General features: G+C 44.5%; 1 protein-coding gene and 1 long non-coding RNA gene across 2 annotated transcripts; one reads left to right on the plus strand and one right to left on the minus strand.

Moving 5' to 3' along the window:
• The first annotated feature begins 6,202 nt into the window (after positions 1-6,202).
• On the plus strand, positions 6,203-15,287 carry LOC138641383 (uncharacterized). The gene is made up of 6 exons (XR_011313808.1): positions 6,203-6,255; positions 14,107-14,202; positions 14,456-14,542; positions 14,625-14,758; positions 14,844-14,915; positions 15,118-15,287. It is a non-coding gene; the product is annotated as an uncharacterized lncRNA (long non-coding RNA).
• Positions 15,288-15,363: 76 nt separating this feature from the next.
• LOC138641384 (uncharacterized) lies at positions 15,364-17,173 on the minus strand. Its single transcript, XM_069728924.1, has 2 exons — positions 16,743-17,173; positions 15,364-16,266 (listed from the first exon to the last, which is right to left on the minus strand). The coding sequence occupies exons 1-2, from the start codon at positions 17,088-17,090 to the stop codon at positions 15,466-15,468; spliced, it is 1,149 nt and encodes a 382-aa protein (XP_069585025.1). The 5' UTR covers positions 17,091-17,173; the 3' UTR covers positions 15,364-15,465.
• Positions 17,174-18,999: the final 1,826 nt, after the last annotated feature.

Here is an 18,999-nt window from a genome sequence, read left to right on the forward strand (position 1 = left end):
TACTTTTGCAAGGCACTGTATATTGTAAATAAACATACAGCAAGTATAAAGTCCTTTATTTGAATTATGAAAACACACTTTTACCTTTTTAGTTTAAAATAAACAGTTATACTCACCTAACGCCAATTCCATTGAAGCAATTGTCTCCTGAAAAAAACATAAAATAATAAAGAAAAATACTCACCTAATGCCCAATACCGCTGAAATCCAACATCTACTATAAAAAACGAAGATAAAAAACAACCATATCCCTCACCTGTCCGACATTCTGTTCCTCGCCTTCATCCATGTCTAGGGATAAACATTTTTCAACCTGGACTTGCTAAGATGCGGCCGTCCAGGCTGAGAATCACTGAGGAATGAGCTGTTGCGAGCGCAGCATCAGTGAGCAGTGGTGACCTCATCAAGGTTACCTCAGGTCACTAAAGCTGCGTTCCTAGCTGGGCCAAAGAACTGCAGAGACCTCGGTGAGATCACCTCTCGCACAGTGAGAAAAAAATCTCAAATAGAGGTGAGTTCACTAGGACAAATTTCTCACAGTAAACTGCTGGCGTCTTTTTTTGTTGGGGTCCTTTTTTTTTTAAACTGTAAATATAAACAAGTGAGCTCACTTGGTCAGGTCAAAACTTGTATCTGGTTAAAAGAGGCTCAAAACAACTGAACATATGAAGAGGAAGTTGTTTTTCGTATTTCTTTTAAACATTTACTAACCCCTTCACAACCTTGAGATTTTCTGTCTTTGCAATTTTACAAGTTTGTAGATACCAAATATGTATAGATTCTTCTTTCATTTGAGTGGTGAAAAAAAATTCCAAAGTTTGTAAAAAACAAAACAAAAAAAACATGGTGCCATTTTCCGAGATCCGTACCATCTACATTTGTCAGGGGCTAAGTGAGGGCTTATTTCTTGCACACTGAACTGACATTTTTATTGATACTATTTTGGGGTAGATGTGAAGTTTTGATCACCTGCATTTTATTGCAATGGTGATGCCAAAAACCCCCCGTAATTCTAGCATTCTCATTCTTTTTTCTTGTTACGCCGTTTTCTGATTTTATTAATTAAATTATTTTGATAGATTGGGTGTTTCTGAACGCATAGATACTAAGCTTGTATTTTTTATTGTATTATTTTGAATGGGACGAAAGAGGAATGTTTTGAAATTTTATATTCTTTCATTTTTTTTTTTTTTACAGTTTTTATTTACTTCAACAGGAGACTTGAAGTTGCAATCAACAGATTGCTTGTGCTACAGCCCTGCTATGTATAGCAGAAATGGTCATCTCCTATGAACGCTGCCCATGGACCTGTGTCCATAGGAGATCTTCTGCAGACCCCCGGAAGTCATACACACCCTTGCAATCATGTGATAGGGGTGCCAATGGGCAGGTCTTATGACGTGCTTCTGGTAAGTTCAAGTTAAATGCCCCTGTCAGAGACTGACAACAGCATTTAAAATGTTAAATACCCTGGATGGATCACGATCTTACAAACAGAAGTTAGGGACTAGTGATGAGCGAGTATACTCGTTGCTTCGGTTATCCAGAGCACGCTCCGGTGGTCTCCGAGTATTTATGACTGCTCGGAGATTTAGTTTTCCTTGCCACAGCTAGATGATTTGAGGCTACTAAACAGCTTGATTACATGTGGGGATTCCCAAGCGACCAGGCAACCCCCACATGTACTCAGGCTGGCTAACAGCTGTAAATCATCCAGCTGAGGCAAGGAAAACTAAATCTCTGAGCAGTCAAATACTCGGAGATCACCCGTGCAGTGCTGGGGTAAACCCGAGCAACGAGTATATTCGCTCATCATTATTAGGGACACATGACATGTTAGGGGCAAATGAAAGCTGATCAAATCAAAAGATGCAGATTCGGCGTCAGAGCCTGCATCAAAGTAAGGCAGGCTACTTATGACGTACCTACAGTTGAAACTAGATGTTTAGATGCACTATATAAAAAGCCAAATATGCATGTTTTTCTTATCTGAGATAAAATCTGAATAAACCTTTCAAATTTTAGGTCAATTAGGATTACCATAATTATTAATATTTGCCAAATGCCAGAATAATGAGAAAGAATGTTTTAAGGCATTTTTATTACTTACTGCAAAGTCAAGATTTAACATACACTAAGATTATTATAGCTTTAAACAATTCTGGACAGCCCGTATGATGATGTCATGTTTGGAAGCTTCTGATAGTTTTTTTTGCCAACATCTGAGTTAATTAGAGACACACCTGTAGATGTATTTTAATGCACACCTGAAACACACTGCTTCTTTGTGTAACTTCATGGGAAAGTCTGAAGAAATCAGCCAAAATATCAGGAAGAGAATTATGGACTTGCACAACTCTGGCTCATCCTTGGGTACAATTTCAAGATACCTGAAAGTGCCTCGTTCATCTGTACAAACAATTATATGCAAGTACAAACAAAATGAAAATGTCCAGCCATCATACCGCTCAGGAAGGAGATGCATTCTGTGTCCCAGAGATGAAAGTGCTTTGGTCCAACATGTGCATATCAATCCAAGGACAAAAGCAAAAGACCTTGTGAAGATGATGGTGGAAGCTGGTAATATTGTGTCAATATCCACAGTGAAACAAGTACTGTATCAACATGGGCTGAAAGGCCACTCTGCCAGAAAGCAGCCATTACTCCAAAAGAAACATAAAAAAGCCAGATTAATGTTTGCAAATGCATACAGGAACAAAGATCTTAATTTTTGGAGACATGTCATGTGGTCTGATGAAACGAAAATCAAACTTTTGTGCATATTGACCATCATAACGTTTAGAGGAAAAAGGGAGAAGCTTGGAAGCCTAGGAACACCATCCCAACTGTAAAACACAGGGGTAGTAGCATCATGTTGTAGGGTTGTTTTGCTGCAGCAGGGACTGGGGCACTTCACAAAATAGATGGCATCATGAGAAAGGAAGATTATGTGGCAATACTGAAGCATCATCAAAAGACATCAGCCAGGAAGTTAAAGCTTGGGCGGAAATGGGTCTTCCAAATGGACAATGACCCAAAGCATACTGCCAAAATGGTAACAAAGTGGCTGAAGGATAACAAAGTCAATGTTTTGGAGTGGCCACCACAAATCCCAGATCTCAATCCTATTGAAAACTTATAGGCAAAGCTGAAAAGGCAGATGCGAGCAAGGCGACCTACAAACCTGGATCAGTTACATCAGTTTTGTCAGGAGGAATGGGCCCAAATTCCGACCAACTATTGTGAGAAGCTTGTGAAAGGATATCGAAACATTTGACCCAAGTCATTCAGTTTAAGGGCAATGGTACCGAATACTAATGAAATTTATGTAAACTTTTGACTTTGCAGTAAGTAATAAAAATGCCTTAAAACATTCTCTCTCATCATTCTGACATTTGTCAAATAATAATAATATGGTAATCCTAACGGACCTAAAACGGGAACGGTTTATTCTGATTTTATGTCAGATATTGAGAAAAACATGCATATGTGACTCTTTTTATATAGTGTATGTAAACTTCTGGTTTCAACTGTACTTGTGCTGTGGTTAGAATGGTACATAACAGACATAAATAAACCGAGCTTTTACTTATTGTTTTTTCATACTTAGCAGACAATTGAATTTCCTGTAGACCAGTGGGATCTGGGACCTGAGACCTCCACTGATGGCACACTTGTCCCCTAAGTGCACAGCCATCTGCAAATGGCTTAGCGTACAGTGCTTGGATTGTACAGTGCTTGGAGATTGCAGTGCTTGGAGTGTACAGTGCTTGGAGTGTGCAGTGCTTGGAGCATACAGTGCTTGGAGCATGCAGTCATTGGAGTGTACAATGCTTATGGTTTACAGTGCTTGGAGCGTACAGTGCTTGGAGTGTACAGTTCGTGGAGCGTAAAGTGTTTAAAGAGTACAGTGCTCGAAGTATACTGTGCTTGGAGCATGCAGTTCTTGGAGCATACGGTGCTTGGAGGGAACAGTGCTTGCAGCGTGCAGTGCTTGAAAATGCAGTGCTTGGAGCATGCAGTGCTTGCAGCATACAATGTTTGGAGCGTACAGTGCTTGGAGCATTTGGTGCTTGCATCGTACAATGCTCATGGCGTACAGTGCGTGGAGCGTGCAGTTCTTGGAGTGCAGAATGTTTGGAGAGTACGGTGCTTGGAGCATACAGTGCTTGGAGATGGCAGTACTTGGAGCACTCAATGTTTGGAGTGTACAGTGCTTGGAGCGTACAGTGTTTGCAGTGTACAGTGCTTGGAGCGTGCAGTGCTTGGAGCATACAGGGCTTGGAGCATACAGTGCTTGGAGCGTAGAGTACTTGCATCGCACAATGCTTATGGCGTACAGTGCTTGGAGTGTAAAGTGTTTGGAGCGTGCAGTGCTTGGAGCATACAGTGCTTGGACCATGCAGTCATTGGAGTGTACAATGCTTATGGTTTACAGTGCTTGGAGCGTACAGTGCTTGGAGCCTGGAGTGCTTGGAGTGTACAGTTCGTGGAGCGTAAAGTGTTTAAAGAGTACAGTGCTCGAAGTATACTGTGCTTGAGCATGCAGTTCTGGGAGCATACGGTGCTTGGAGGGAACAGTGCTTGCAGCGTGCAGTGCTTGAAGTGTACAGTGCTTGGAAATGCAGTGCTTGCAGCATACAATGTTTGGAGCGTACAGTGCTTGGAACATTTGGTGCTTGCATCGTACAATGCTTATGGCATACAGTGCGTGGAGCGTGCAGTGATTGGAGTGCAGAATGTTTGGAACGTACGGTGCTTGGAGACGGCAGTACTTGGAGCATTCAATGTTTGGAGTGTACAGTGCTTGGAGCCTACAGTGCTTGGAGCGTACAGTGTTTGCAGTGTACAGTGCTTGGAGCGTGCAGTGCTTGGTGTGTACAGGGCTTGGAGCATACAGTGCTTGGAGCGTAGAGTACTTGCATCGTACAATGCTTATGGCGTACAGTGCTTGGAGTGTAAAGTGTTTGGAGCATGCAGTGCTTGCATCATACAATGCTTATGACGCATAGTGCTTGGAGCTTGCAGAGCTTGGAGCACTGAATGTTTGGAGCATACAGTGGTTGGAGCGTAGACTGCTTGGAGCATACAGTGCTTGGTGTATACAGTGCTTGGAGAGTAGTGCTTGGAGCGTCCAGTGCTTGGAGGGTACAGTGCCTGGTGGGTACAGTGCCTGGTGCGTACAGTGCTTGGAGTGTAGAGTGCTGGGAGTGTACAGTGCTTGAAGTCTACAGTACTTGCAGTGTACAGTGCTTGGAACATGCAGTGTTTGGAACATGCAGTGCTTACAGTGCAGAGTGCTTGGAGCGTACGGTTCTTGAAGCGTAGAGTGCTTGTAGCATGCAATGCTTGCATTGTACAATGAATGGCGTATAGTGCTTGGAGCGTGCAGCGCTTGGAACGCAGAATGTTTGGAGCATACAGTGCTTGGAGCGTATTGCTTGGAGCCTGGAGTGCTTGGAGCGTAGAGTGCTTGGAATGTGCAGTGCTTGTAGTGTAGAGTGCTTATAGTGTGCAGCGCTTGGAGCATAGAGTGCTTGCAGTGTACAGTGCTTGGAACGTGCAGTGCTTGGAACATGCAGTCCTTGCAGGGCAGAGTGCTTGGAGCGTACAGTTTTTGGAGAGTACAATGTTTATGGCGTACAGTGCTTGGAGCATGCAGTGCTTGAAGCATGCAGTGCTTGGTGCATGCAGTGCTTGGTGCGTACAGTGCTTGGTGCATACAGTGCTTTGAGCGTACACTGCTAGAAGCGTACGTGTTTGGAGCGTAGTGTTTGGAGCATAGGGTGTTTGTAGTGTATGGTGCTTGGTGCGTACAGTGCTTGGAGCGTACAATGCTAGAAGTGTATGGTGTTTGGAGCGTACAGTGTTTGGAGCATACAGTGCTTGGAGCATAGGGTGTTTGTAGTGTAAGGTGCTTGGAGCGTGCAGTGCTTGGAGCATGCAGTGTTTGGAGTGTAGGGTGTTTGGAGCATACGGAGCTTGGATCGTACAGTGCTTGAAGCGTGCAGTGCTTGGAGCGTACGATGCTTGGAGCGTAGGGTGTTTGGAGCACACAATGCTTGAGTGTTGTAAACGTAAATGACATGCCTTTTGTTTGGGTGGAGTTGGTGCTATAGGGATAACAATTTGTGTGAGCATGTCCTTGGTACAATAGAGATGAATGCTCTGCATTTGGGTGTTTCCAAAAGATGATGGAGGAGAGAGCTGTTGTCAGTGGGATAGTATGACTGTTCTGTTTACAGATATTGTGTGGTAAGCCAACGTTTTTTTTGTGGGTCTTTGTGCAATAAGGATAACTGTGTTATCAGTGCAATAGTGAGGACTATGCTTGTAAATATGTTCTGTGGGATAAGGCAACACTTCAGTGAGTGAAAGCTTTCATGCCAGAAGTTATTTTCGCTTTTTGGATCGGTTTTGGGATCATAAAAACAAAAATAAAATGTTCCATCACAGGACTCATTTATTTGAATGGAAATGAAAGGGTCATAAAATATCTCCCTTTTGCCTCCTTTCCGTCTGCTGTCTGCATTCACAACTTTTTTCTCCGGCCAAAAATCAGATACGAAACTGATACTTTTTTTTAAAGAATGATGTCTATGGAAAACGGATCATAACGGGAGGTCATTAGGTCATGCATTAATGGATCCGATTTTAGCACCATGCAAGCTATTGACACAGTGTTCAGAGACAGCCCTAATAATGGATCTTACAAAACCGAAGAGAAAAGTATGCGAAACAGAAACCAAAGTGAGTATTTTCAATCAAGTCCCCATTTTTTTTTAAAAAAAGAGGATCCAATCAAAAACTGAAACTTTGGTTTCCATTAGGTGCTTGTTTTTGCTCTGCTTATAATAAATCTTTTTTTTTTAAATACAGGATCCATTACAAACAGATGACAAATGAACAGAGCCTAATAGGTGATACTTCATTGTATGGGTGCTATTTAAGAGTTGTCTGGGCAAAATAACACTCTGCCCCATCGACAATATGCAACAATTAAACTCGGTCAAGCTCATCAACCGTCATCCACCTGAATCCGGATCAGGCCACTCTGTGGTCTGCACAGATACAGGAAGCGGTGATATCACCTTTCAACCAGCTGGTAGACCACTGCAGCCTGTGATTGACTGCAGTGGTGAAATGACTTAGAGGCGTGCATCTGATGTGCTGAGTGCTGTAGCCAATAACAGACCACAGCAGCCTACATTGAATCCAGGTGGGATCCAGTAGGTAACCATGAGTGAGTTTGATATTTTTCACATATATCGTCCACTGAGAAAAGTTATATTTTGCTGTGACAACCCCTTTAAACCAATGGGATTTTAATTCTGACTGTTCTGTGTATTGGTGTTACATTTTGCATAAAAAACATCAAGTTGACCCACAAACATATGCTTGGAGAAAAGGTTCACCTAGAGAAAACAAGAAGAGAGGGGACAGTTAAAGGTATGTGCACACACACACACAGTCCTTTTTTAGGCTGGTGAACCATCTGAGCTATTCAAGCAGAAGACGCTTCAGGAAATGTCGGCATATTTTTCCTGAAGATTTTTTTTTTTACATTTCCGCAGTGCAGCGTTTTTTTAGGGTTTTTCCATAGCTTTTGGGGTGCTTTTTTAACTGCCGTTTTCCAGATTATTTTTGACTATTAAACAATGCTGAAGCTGCTACCGGTTATTGAAGCATCGCTGGCAAAACGTTCAAAAAGAGGGGCATCCACTGGGTGTCTTTTGTGGCTTCTCATTGATTTGTATTGTAAAGTATAAAGCATCTTCAGAGCAGTAAAAAATGAAGAAATGCAGAAAAATGCCTGAAGACTTTTAACAAATTGGATTTGGAAACTTGAGAGGTTAAAATATGTTCAGAAGACTGAATATATGGACGGCATGTCGTTTTTACATAGAAATACATATGTTCATTCTTTTGAGCTTGCATTTGCCTCTTTTTCACATCGTTTTTGGAGCTGAAACCATCTGTAAAAGACATCATGTGCACATACGCCAAGGTGGTAAACAGGACCGGATATACGACTCCGTTAAAGGGTTAAATATTGTCTGAGTGGGTCTAATTTCCAATATATACTGGTGAAATTTGGAGCTGCATGAGTCATCCTCCCTGAAATAATGCTGCTGATTGCAATAGCTGGAGATCTGCAGGCTGTAGAACAGTGCAGTAAAGTGTTGGTCTGTACATCTAAGGGTACCGTCACACAGTGCAATTTTCATCGCTACGACGGCACGATTTGTGACGTTGCATCGTCGCTTAATTATCGTTTCAAACATCGTAGACTGCGGTCACACTACACGATGCACGGCGCTGAAGCGATAAAATCATGACGTATTTGCGATGTAGAAGTCGTATGGGACAGTCGTACGGTCGTGTCACACAAGACGATTCAGAGCAAATTTTGCATAATCTGTGCGTGACGTTGTTCACTAGGGGCGTGTTGTGCTACTAGCTAGTGTGCTGATAGGCCAAAGGTTCTGTGCACACAATTGGTTGAAAATTTTGTCACCTGAGCGCTATTGTTCCCAATGCCACCTCACTGCTTTCAAAATTTCCTTTCTTCACTTCGTACTTGGACACTTGGTGGACCTGGACATTGGAATTTTGTACTGCGCTGAATATACCACGCTTTGCACCGCTGCTTCGAGGTATGTAAACCGCTTGGGCGTGGTGGATGGAACGCTGTATGGTCGGCATGAGTGCTTCGTTCCACCGCTGAAGCGAAGCGGATGGTACACTGTTGTGACTGGAGGGCTACAATGTGGCAGATGGTACGCTGTTGTGACTGTTTGTGACTGGTCGTGACTGGTGGGCTACAGCGTGGTAGATGGAACGCAGTTTGGTCGGCATGACCGCTTCGTTCCGCCGCTGAAGCGATGCGGATGGTACGCTGTTGTGACTGGTTATGACCGGTTGTGTCTGGTGAGCTACAGCGTGGCAGATGGTACAATGTATGGTCACCATGAGCTCTTTGTGTGGCTGCTGTAGGGAAGCGGGCGGTACACTGTTTTGGGTTATGGTGGCCTATGGCATGGCAGATGGAACAAGCGATGCGGATGGTACGCTGTTGTGACTGTTTGTGACTGGTCGTGACTGGTGGGCTACAGCGTGGTAGATGGAACGCAGTTTGGTCGGCATGACCGCTTTGTTCCGCCGCTGAAGCGATGCGGATGGTACGCTGTTGTGACTGGTTATGACCGGTTGTGTCTGGTGAGCTACAGCGTGGCAGATGGTACAATGTATGGTCACCATGAGCTCTTTGTGTGGCTGCTGTAGGGAAGCGGGCGGTACACTGTTTTGGGTTATGGTGGCCTATGGCGTGGCAGATGGAACAAGCGATGGTAGGCATGAGCGCTTTGTGTGGCTGCTGTTGTTAAGCGTTTGGCACACTGGCACAAGTATTGTTTAAAGGACTCTTTGTCAACCGTGTAATTTTTTTTTATAATTATTTTTCAGATGTCAAATCGTGTGGAGTTCATCAGGGATTTCATCGAGATTTACCAGTCTTTTCCCTGCCTCTGGAAAATCAAATCTGCAGACTATTGTAACAGGGAAAAGAGGAGGGAGGGTTACTTAAAGCTCATTGAGCTTTACAATCGTCATGCACCAGAAGAGGCAGCAAACGAAGCGGTTATTAAAAAGAAAATCCAGGCGCTCCGCACGGTGTGGAGGAAGGAGCTGAACAAGGTTCTTCAGACTACAAGGTCCGGAGCTTCCACTGAAGATGTTTAAGTGCCAAAACTTTGGTATTTTGAACATCTTAATTTTCTGAGGGACCAAGAGGTGCCACGGACTTCCACGTGTCTTCGCTTGTTGGCACCTGTGGAACAAATAGTTTCGGAGAACCACGCCGAGGAGGAGTCACAAGGGCTACAAGTAAGTAGCTCTTTGGACAAAAGTTCACCAATGTGTCCTATAATTACCTAAATTTTCTCTGCATTTTATGTTTTATACTTCTGATTATCACATCAGTTTGAAGTTATTACAAAAACATGTACACATAAGTAACCCTGTCGCAGTAAAGTATTATATGGGGAACTTAATATGTATGAAATGGCGATATTTCTAAACCATACCATCTAAGCAATATAGAAAATAGTATCGCTTCAAGCTGCCGATGTACTCTTGTTGAGACTATTTAGACTATAAAATATTCATCAGGTTCCCCTAGCAGTCAGAACAGTGTAGTTCAAAGTATTAAATAAAAGGGAGGGTTAAAGAATATTACTAAGCTTAAAATATATTATAACCTTTTTTTACCTACTACGAATATATAGTTTGGATGCGGTTATGGTGGTACAACTTTTTGTTGCCGGGTTCATAACTTTTTTTTTTTCCCCCCCAGGATGACAGTGCGCAGGACAGTACACTGGACTGTTCACAGGACTGCACGACAACTGATTTAGTGGAGGCTGCACCTGCCAGGACTCAATCGAGGCAAGGTCCAAGAAAACGGAAAGCCACCTCAGACGCCTCGCATGAACTATTGAGCCTAGCAAAGAAGGTGTTGACAAGCAATGTTAGCCCTGCGTTGCAGGGGTTTGGACACTATGTGGTTGACAAACTGGCCAAAATGGACGAGAACCAAAGAACACTAGCAGAGCGTCTGATTATGGAAGCAGTAAACAAGGGTACAGATGGCGATTTGGACAAGAACACTTGTTTGGTCTCTTCCCGGCCAATACAGCGGACAGAGCCATCAAATTACAATGGTTGGTCACAGTGTCAGACATCGATGCGACACAATGCTCACGTTTCCCAGTTCGGCCAGCCACCCCCTAATAACTCCTACACGCCAATACCTTCACATATGGCTTCGCCCATCAGGCACCAAAGTTATCAGCCGGAACAATCGTCGTATCATAATATGTGATTGCCTCACTTCTTTTACATTCCTTTTTATTATATTGTCTTTTTAAAATAATGTTTCAAATAAAAGCTTTTGTTAGAAATTCTATCACTACTTTTTGATTGGTGTGTCTCGATCACAGCACTGTATGAGGGCACAAATTAACGTAACAAACTAATGTAAACTTAACTAAAACAAAGAAAAAATGAATATTAGTTTAAATAATTTTTTTTAATTTAACAACATAACATTTTTAAAACCAGTAATACTATTTAGTATTGTCCCCCCTACAACTGGTGGCACATGTCCTTTATCTTCTGCAACTCTACGATTGCCAGATTCTGCTGCTTGTGAATGTGCGCCAGAGTCTCGCACAGCCTTTCAATCCTGGCTTTTACATCCAGGATGGTCACACTGCCGGCTGCTGTTGGTGACAAAGCATAAAAACCTAACATTAATACCACAGTATTATCCTGATAGTGGGCTGTGATCACATCCCCATAATAGCGTACAGGATGAATGAAACATCTGAGGCGGCGGAAGGCTCTGAAACGGCCCTTGCTGTACAGGGTTACATAGAGAGAGGCAGTGAGTGACAATCTTTAACGTGTAGGGAAAACTTACGTGGCAAGACCTCGTCTGGGGACATATTCTCCGAAAGAGAGAAGCCCGGAAGAGCATCAGGGGGACAGTACTGCGGTGACTGGGATGCCTCGGGGTGGCGGCGCTGTTTCTTTGCCTCTTTTAATGGAAAAAAAGGTGCTGTCACATTCATAAATAAATAATGTTTTAGAAGAGGGAAGAGGGGACCTGCCACCAAATCCTCATCACATTATTGTGTGAACCTACTAGGGTGTTGAGCCGTTGACCCTGAGGGCGCACGGACATCGGAGGCGGGGTGGGAAGCCTCGTGGCTGCGACGCTGTGTTTTTGCCTCTGTGAAGGGAAAAAAATAAAAATTTTTAAACATAAATGGCAACAGTGACTGCAGGTGGGGGGGGGGGGGGGTCGAGGGGACCTGCCACCAAATCCTCATCACATTATTGTATGAACCTACTAGGATCTGTTGTTGACCCGGAGGGCACTGGGACAGAACAGCCGTGTGGGAAGCCTCGTGGCTGCGACGCTGTATTTTTGCCTCTGTGAAGGGAAAAAAATAAAAATTTTTAAACATAAATGGCAACAGTGACTGCAGGTGGGGGAGGGGGGGATCGAGGGGACCTGCCACCAAATCCTCATCACATTATTGTATGAACCTACTAGGATCTGTTGTTGACCCGGAGGGCACTGGGACAGAAGAGGCCGTGAGGGAAGCCTCGTGGCTGCGACGCTGTGTTTTTGCCTCTGTGAAGGGAAAAAAATAAAAAATTTTAAACATAAATGGCAACAGTGACTACAGGTGGGGGAGGGGGGGATCGAGGGGACCTGCCACCAAATCCTCATCACATTATTGTATGAACCTACTAGGATCTGTTGTTGACCCGGAGGGCACTGGGACAGAAGAGGCCGTGTGGGAAGCCTTGTGGCGGCGGCGCTGTCTCTTGGCCTCTGTGAAGGAAAAAAAAAAGTTTGGTCAGCAGAAAGCTGTGCCACATAGTGCTCTTCACCGTTCAAACTGCCCCATAGCTGTGACACATAGTGGTTCTGCAACGTTCAAACTGACCCATAGATGTGGCACATAGTGGCTCTGCAATGTTCAAACTGTCCCATAGATGTGGCACATAGTGGCTCTGCAACGTTCAAACTGTCCCATAGATGTGACACATAGTGGCTCTGCAACGTTCAAACTGCCACATAGCTGTGACACTTTGTGGCTCTGCAACGTTCAAACTGCCACATAGCTGTGACACTTTGTGGCTCTGCAACGTTCATACTGGCCCAAAGGCCTATGCAAATCCATGCAGCGTACCCCCCATTCCCATGAATCACCCAATTAACCCTTCTGCGTGCCCAAATTTTGGGTACCTGCGTACTGACCTCTGCGAATCTCCTTGCGAAGCTCCTGCAGGCGCTCTGGGCTTTTGGACTTCAGATCGCCCCATTTTTTCACAATCTGGGCCTTACTGCGAGTTATCCCAAACCGCTTCCTGAGGCCCTCAGACACCACACGGACAACTTCGTCCTTGTGCTGGTTGCGGTGCAGCACCAGCCCTGTTGTTTCATACTGCATCCTATCCATTGTTCCAATAAGGAACTTGAGCTCTGGGATGCCCATAGGAGGATCACGGCGACTGGCAGCCATTATCAGGATGTCAGGGATCCAAAACAAGCTAGCGCAGGCACGCCGGAACGCTGTAACGTCATCACGCCGTCATAGACCACGAGCGTACATTACGTGACGCTCCGGCGTTATATAACCATCCTTCGAACGGCTTTTACTCTGTGCGTTCATTCCGTACCGCTCATGCGTCACAAATGTGACGCTGTCCATAAACTGCAACGCTATTGCGAAGCCGATCTGGCGGCAGGACGGCGTAGTCAAGCTCCTCCTGTGGGCGTTGCTGTTCAGGGTCATTCCATCTAAAATGGCGGCGAGATTGCGTTCTGCTCCTCTGGGGCAGCCAGAGCTCCTTTTTTTTATTAGTCAGATGGATGCCCTGGATTATGAGGGTCAGGAAAGCCGCCCTGCCCACCCACACATCCACAAGCGGGAAGTGCTTGGCCACATAGCCAGAATGATGGAGAGGAGGTTTGGCGTCTGCCGCAGTCAGCTTCAACTGCGGGAAAAATTATGCTGACCTCCGCTATAAAACGCCACAAATGTTTGCTGAGTTGCGTGCGAAGGCAAGGCGAGGCAAGTACTAGTATGGGGGGATTGGGAGATGCACGCTGTCCGGAGGGGGGGGGTTTGTGAGGGAGGCTTGCGCTCATGGTTGCCAACTTCACCTCAAATGCATTAAAACACATGCCCCGTTTTTTAAAAATTTAATTATTTTCCAAGCAGAATATGCGTTGTCCGTGAGAAAACTTGTCGGGTTCCCTAATCTCAACCACCATCTTGAAATTATTAAGATGTCCGTAATTTTTAGTTTCTCAATTGACCAAAAATATTATCGGAGGAGGGTGGCCTACTGATGAAATGATACGTTTTCCAAAGACAGGAAGACCATTGAACACCAGAGCCCACAGACATGTCAGAGTATCGCACCCCTGTAAAGTGTGATCTCTATTTTATGTTTCAGTATATTGTAAGCTTTGATCTGCAGCACTCAACATTTGTGTGTAAACATTGTGATTCTTTACTTTAGGTGTAGAGAGACAGCGGCGGCGGCAAGTGAGACCCACCATTGACACCAGTACCACATCTTCAGACACCAGTGGCAGCCCACAGTCCGGGACATCACGTAAGTTCACAATCATTGATTGCATTTTTTTTAACATCACACGGGACATAACAGGGTAGCTGAAATATTTGAAGACATTACAGACGCAGTAATGACCCAGCGGCCTAACACGCCTCCACCATCTGTTGCGACCATGCACCCTCGCACCCCTGTGAAGTGTTATATAAATTTTATGTTTCAGTATATTGTTAGCTTTGATCTGCAGCACTCTACATGTGTATTTAAAGATTGCGTTTGTTAACTTTATGTGTAGAGAGACAGCGGCGGCAACAGGTACCTGCCATTGCCAGAAGCACCACAGCATCCACCACCAGCGGGAGCCCAGAGCCCGGGACGTCACGTAAGTTAACAATCATTGATTACAGTTTTTCAACTGCATAAGGGACATAAGAGGGTAGCGGTAATATTTGAATACATTACAGACGCAGTAATGACACAGCGGCCTACCACGCCTCCACCAGACAGCCTCGCACCCCTACACCACCCTCAACACCTCCCTTCCGACACTCCTCTTCCTCCCCCGGGTCGGCGCCATTCTCCCCAGAAGCTAACATACGTAAGTGACCAAAACAGCGAGCGCTTCCCAACGGCGTGTTCCATAGTTAACCAGATCTGTTATTATTTCCTTTTCGGTGCTGCAGCACTGTCAAGATCGCTGGGATGGGAAATTAGCACCTCTGGTTCTGACAATGAGGAACCGGCGTCCCTTCTCCGTAAGTATCAACATAATACGAGTGGTTTTCTGCTGGATGTCACAATAGACAACTAAAACTGTAAAATTTAATAAAATTAACATTGCCCTGTGGTGCCAGACCAAATAGAAATTTACAACACACAAAATTTGGTCCTGCCACAGAGGTCGAGATGTATTTTCAGCGGATTCAACGTTGGTTCTCCAACCTCTTCTATCCACAGAACCGCCCACCGTAAGAGAGCTCCTGGCGAGACAATTGCGCCTGGAGCGGACAACAGCGCTCCTGCAGCAGACAGCAGCGCTCCTCCAGGCTCAAGTAGAGCAGCAGGGCGTGACGCTGCGACACCTCTTGGGCCGTGGAAGGAGATAATTTTTTTTTTTTGGTTATGTTATATTTAGTTGTTAATTAATTTTAAACCAAGAAATTGTTACCAAAAAAAACAAAAATCTTCGCATTCTTTCTTTAATGTTTACCAAGCTATAAGGGTTAACAGCACCATTTAATAGGCATCACATTTACTTTAAGTTAGAGAGGTTTATATGACAGCAAAGCAAAAAAAATTTTTTTTTTATACGGCGCGATCCTGCCAGGGTACAGCTCCAGAACCATTAAAGTACTGACAGTATTTTTCGCGACAGTCCCTTGCATCGTCTGCCTGCCTGCCAGATCCAAGTGCTTGAAGAGCTGTAAAATTATCAGGTTGTGTACGCCATTCCCCGGGCACAATATCTCCGGTTCTTGCGTCCACTGCATCAATAAACGAAGGAGGAGAATAGGAGCTCGTATCATGACGTCTCAGGAAATTATGGAGCACACAGCATGCCAAAACCACAAAGTCTATAGACGGCAGCTTCAAGTTGATAGCTGTGTGGAACACTCTAAACCGATTTGCCATAATCCCAAAGGCATTTTCAACCACACGACGGGCCCTCGACAACCGGTAATTAAATATTCTGCGCTCCGGTGTGAGTGTTCTCTGTGCAAATGGCTTCAGCAAATGTGGATGAAGAGGGAAAGCTTCATCAGCGATGAAGACAAAATTTAGGTTTGCTTTTGTGTCTTCATTTAGTGGCAACAGCAGTTCATGGTTCCTCAAGCTTTCCCCAAATGAAGTGTGTTCAAAAACACCACCGTCGGAGACTCGACCATTCATGCCAACATCTACATCGACAAACTCATAGTTCGCATTGACAAGGGCCATGAGGATCACACTGAAATATCCTTTGTAGTTGAAAAAGAAGGATCCAGAGTTGGCTGGTTGCGTGATGCGCACATGCTTTCCATCTAATGCACCACCGCAGTTTGGAAACTGCCACAGCTCATCAAAATCGGAAGCAATCCTCTTCCACTCATCCGCCGTCTTGGGAAACTGCAAGATGAGAAGGAAACATGTACAAATTAGGTCAAATATATTATGCACATACACTCTCATGTGGACATCCTACAGTGAATGAGGCGCAGTATGGGTATAACAAAGTCAACAACCCTGAGTATGCAGGCAGCCATTTTATCAGATGGCTTCGGTGACTCAGAGGGGGTGCTAAACAATATATCTAAATTATATAATCAATAAAATTAGGTTGGGAGCATCAAATAAAAGAAGGGTGGCGCAGGGTTGGAGCAGCACATATCAGAATGGAGCCGCAAAATGGTAGCAGCACATGTCAGAATGGAGGCGCAGGATCACAGCAGCACATGTCTGAATGGGGACGCAGGATGGGAGCAGCACATGATAGGATGTAGAACATATACCAATAGAAATGCGCGTAAACAGAGCGTAGAACGGGTTAAATAGCTAGTATAATATATCGACATAACACAGCAGCCAATAAAATATAGTAGTACCTCCATATAATGCCTTAAGCTGCGCACAATGGCCTCGCATGTCTCCGGAATCACAACGCTCAGGAAAGGTCTGGAAACAGCAGCGGAAAACTGCAAATCCTGAAGAGACCTTCCTGTTGCCAGGAACCGCAGTGTCACCGCCAACCTTTCATCCACGGGCACGGCTGCACGCATCGGCGTATCACACCTTTGTATGAGTGGCATAACAGCAGACAGTATTATTTTGAAGGATTCCTCCGACATCCGAAGGTAGTTTCTGAAATCATGAGGGTTATTGTCACGTAACTCTCTTATGAGACCCATGTGTGACAATGAGGATCTTTTCTGCAGCCAGCTCCGGGTCCACATGCGACATTTTCGTTTAGGACGTCTCTCCTCTTGGAGACGTGCTGCCTGAAACACCAGGGCAGCAGCAACAACAGAACTCTCATCGGAAGTGAGCATAGTTCCTAAAAAGAAATCAAACGAACAATAAATACACGTGCTTACAAAACAATGTTCTGACCATTGATCTAATAACTATATATTTTACTACTGGTATTAAATGGGGCAGTCAACCATCTCGATCTGTAAAAGAATTAATTGGGCCACGCTACAGCTGTGTACCTGAGGTTCTCAGGCCTACCCTACTCTCCATAAAGGAACAATCGACCACGCTACAGCGTTTATCCACGTTGAAGCGCAACATATGCTACGCTGAAGCGTTATACATACCTTTTGCGGAAAAAGTCTAGTAGTAGAAGAAAAGTCCAGGAAATCCAGCGAATTTAGGAGTTCTGTTTACAGCACGTGCTACAGAGAGAAATGAATAGCGCGCTCGAGAGCTCCGGTTTTATCCGCTGGGAACAATAGTCCTTTGTCGAATGAGCGCACAGTATTGTACCGCCCAATCAGCACTTGGGAGGTGGAGAATTCAGCGCTCCTACGTAGCCAACTCCTCCGCCCTTTACATCGTATACAATATCGTGCACACCTTTGTTACACTATGCGATCATGCCGCCACAGCGGGACACTAGACGACGAAAGAAAGTTTCAAACGATGTGCTACGACGTACGATTCACAGCGGAGTCCCGGATCGCAGGAGCGTGTCACACACTGCGATATCGTACCTATATCGCTCGAACGTCACAAATCGTGCCGTCGTAGCGATCAAAATTGCACTGTGTGACGGTACCCTTAAAGTTGAATCCAAATTTTGCGAATTTTGGCATTTCCACACCAGTTTCACCGAGCTCCTCCAAAATGCAAGGTGCTGGAACGGGGGCGTAGTAAGGCGGGGTATGACGCTATAGTTTGTCTAATTCATGACGAGCTGTGGTGTTTATTACTCCAGAAATCTCACTCCTCTCAGTCCATGACTGGAGTGAGATTTCTGGCGTAGGGAATGGAAGTGCCCACCACTCGGCAAATGCGTCAGATTTATAAAGAGGCTTCTTGAATCTGGAGCATCTGACTCCACCACACCCCCTTGTCAGGAAAATCACTGGTCTTCATGAATCGGAACCTTAGTTATTTTTATGAATTGATTCATGAAGGTTCTTTACTTTCAGATTAGGGAGCAAATTTTGAGTCAGTAGATTTATATTGATATTTAGATCATCACAGCACAACTTGTGCTCAACATAGGCGAGAACGTCCTGTGTCTGCATGTCACCAGTGCTGAGCGTCTAGGGGGCCACTATTCAATATCAAATTCAGTAATCTTAACATTACAGTGATCGCCAACATTGTTGAGCTGGACCCAATTTTTGATTTTCACATTGTTTGCTGCTTCAGTTTTTATAGTGGCAACTTGCATTAACTCTAGCTCAGTGTTCCACAATTCCTGTAGTCAAGCAAACCGACCATGTTTTCAGTATTTCCTTAGTATTGCACAGCAGATAATTCCATCAGCTGTTCAATAGTAAGCAGATCCTGAAAACATCTGTTGGTGGACCTTGATGACTGGCGTTGAGAAACATTTCAGTGATCTTCTCGGCTCAGGAAAAAGTTTTTTTTAATGAGAACAAGGCAGTTGATATAATTCAATCAGTATGATAGAGTGATAAGAGCAGACTGTTAATCATAGTTATAAGGAAGAACATGCAGTCATCATTGCTTTGCATCAAAAGGACTTTACAGGCAAGGACATTGCTACTTGTAAAGTTGTCCCCAAATCAATTTATCAGATCATTAAAAACTTTAAAGAGATAGGTTCAATTGCTGTGAAGACAGCTTCAGGGTGTCCAAGAAAATCCAAAAAGGGCCAACACTGTC

Source organism: Ranitomeya imitator, chromosome 6 (genome assembly GCF_032444005.1).
Source record: "Ranitomeya imitator isolate aRanImi1 chromosome 6, aRanImi1.pri, whole genome shotgun sequence".
Lineage (NCBI taxonomy): Eukaryota > Metazoa > Chordata > Amphibia > Anura > Dendrobatidae > Ranitomeya > Ranitomeya imitator.